Raw genomic sequence first — 2,500 nt, 5'->3', positions numbered from 1 at the left:
ATCCTTCGAAATTGAAAATAATAGAAACATATTGAAGATGATGAACGGGAGGAAGCAAAAAATGTTCGAAAGATCCTGTTTCTTTCTTCTTTCTTTTTTTTTTTTCTTTTTCTCTTTTCGTTTGTTCGTTTCTTTCATTCTTCTGTCCGATTAGTCGTCCATACGAAAAGAAAATGAAAAGTGTAAAATAAGAAGAAAATGAAGACGATGATGATGAATAAGAAGAAGAAGAAGAAGAATGAGGAGGAGGAAGAGGAAGAAGACGAAAAATAGAAACTTAAGTACTAAAGACTTCGTCCAATGGAATATCCGAGGTGTTAGTTCAAAGCACTGGTTTATCCTTGAGCAATGCATCGATGTCCTTGAGAATATCATCGGATGCAGTATCGAGCATAAGATACTCGTCCTCGTTGATGGTTAACAAACTGTCACATGAAAGTCGGCTCGCTTTTGAATCCTCCATTATGGTATCCATTACAACAGATTTAATTTCCTTTTGTTCTTGAATTGTCGTACCTTCGTCGATTCCCATTCGTTCCTCATCGGTACTGCTGTCGCATAATCTGACCTCGACCTCGTTCTTTCTACCGGAATTATTCAACGTTTCTTCGCGATTATCTCTAATATTAACTCTAACGTCGATATTATCGACGAGCCTCGACGTTACGTTATCCCTATTCCCTTCGTCATCCCTTTCAATCTCATTATCAATTTTTTCATTAACGTCGCTTGGCAAACAACAAGTATCACGAATATTTTTTTCAAACATATTAGACAATATCTCTTGCCCCGGTACATTGCTAGGATATCTTTTTGGTGATCTTCGTAGTCTAACGGGTGGTACATTCGTCACGCGTTCATTACAATCCTCTAATTTAGGTTTAACTCTACGTGCTTCGTCGACAGATTCGACGATAATCTCTTTGTCCTTCTCTAAGAATCTCTTAACGCCTCTCGTTGGTAGAGCCACGTTCGAAGCACGTATTATGGTTAACGTTTTAATGGGATCCTTCGTGGGATCATTGGTTGGAGTCCATTCGTCCTTTGATCTTTTCGATCGATCGGATTCAATCGGATTCTCGAATATTTCAACCTTTTGCAACATCAATGCTTTACGTCTTTTACGCCGACGTATTTCTTCCAATGACAATACCTGAAAATTCAACTCGTTCGTATCGTCCTTGTTCTTCTTTTCTAAAGACGATTCATCCTTATTACTAATTTCAATCGTCCCAATTATTTTCGGATCGATCCGAATCTTTTTCCTAATATCACGAGTTGCCGCTATAACTCGTCTCGTTTTATTAGCGACACCCGTTGTATCCTGACTCGTAACTGCCGTATTAATTTTTCTTATTGGATGCTCGCCAACAGGACGATCATCATCAGCCTCGTACGAATAATATGCAGCACTTTCCGCTTGTATCTCCTCTAGCCTGATCTCCTCGTAGGTCTTGCAGTAGGGCACCCTTGGTTGTGGTTGCGTCTTTATAGGTGACGGTACGCTTTCATTGTCCGACTCTGCAAGAAAGAACATGAAAGAACGAGAGTTGCAGTTTATGTCGATTTCGAAAAAAGGGCCGCGCGACGTATCATTTTCTCTCTCTCTCTCTCTCTCTCTCTCTATCTCTATCTCTATCTCTCTCTATCTCTCTCTCTCTCTCTCTCTCTCTGCCTGGTCAGTACGTCTCCTATGGGCTTTTTTTATGTATATATATATATTCGTTAGATATATTATATTTATATTTATATATATATATATATATATATATATATACATACATATATACATATATATCTATATATACATATTATATATATATATGTATGTACGTATGTATGTATGTATGTATGTATGTATGTATGTAACAATATGTGTTCCATCGTTCAGATTTTATTTTCTCTATCTTTCCCGCCTTTTTTTAGGAGCTTAACAGATTCTTAAGGACGATTTTGTCTTCCCATTTTTTGACATTTCTATTTTATACTCTATTATTCGTTTATTTATTTTTTGTTTTGTTTGATTGTTGCTGTTCTTTTTTTTTTTTTTTTTTTTTTTCTTTGGCATGCGTCTCCAACCAACCTCTCTTTCTCTCGCATTCTTTTTCGCTTCTCCAAACTCTTCGGTTCGATCGATATTCGAGAAAAATTGTAATCGTAAGACTTTGATAAGGGATGATTTTTTTTATTTTTTTTATTTTTTTTTTTTTTTTTTTTTTTTTTCTTTTTTACAGGGGACTTCTCTTTTACTTCGACTGTAGCCACTCTCTTCGTCGCTTCGATACTATATAGATTTTTATAAGATTTATTCCCAAACACTTTGATTAACATTGCTCGATTAATTTTCTTTATTCGTTCATTTTTTTATTTATATATAATATACTTTGTTCTGTTTTGTTTTTATATTTTTGTTCGTTCGTGAGACTGAGAGATCCTCGAAGAGTAAACAACGAAGAGCCAATACACCGTATCCGCCTCTCCTTTTGGTTAGTCATTCTCT

The 2,500-nt window shown here is 35.8% G+C and overlaps 1 protein-coding gene across 2 annotated transcripts in view; it reads right to left on the bottom strand.

The window, feature by feature from the left end:
• LOC124421732 overlaps positions 1-2,500 on the bottom strand; it is a 17,844-nt gene that overhangs the window by 1,982 nt on the left and 13,362 nt on the right. For both annotated transcript variants that reach the window (XM_046957274.1, XM_046957273.1), the window contains exon 6: positions 1-1,521. This exon is cut by the window's left edge and continues 1,982 nt beyond it. In XM_046957274.1, the coding sequence (XP_046813230.1) occupies positions 323-1,521 (1,199 nt within the window). In that variant the 3' untranslated portion in view covers positions 1-322. The remainder of the gene's footprint in view (positions 1,522-2,500) is intronic.

The sequence above is a fragment of the Vespa crabro genome, chromosome 2, assembly GCF_910589235.1.
Source record: "Vespa crabro chromosome 2, iyVesCrab1.2, whole genome shotgun sequence".
NCBI lineage: Eukaryota > Metazoa > Arthropoda > Insecta > Hymenoptera > Vespidae > Vespa > Vespa crabro.
The sequence above is the reverse complement of the archived record's forward strand: the minus strand, read 5'-3'. Positions and strand labels throughout refer to the sequence as shown.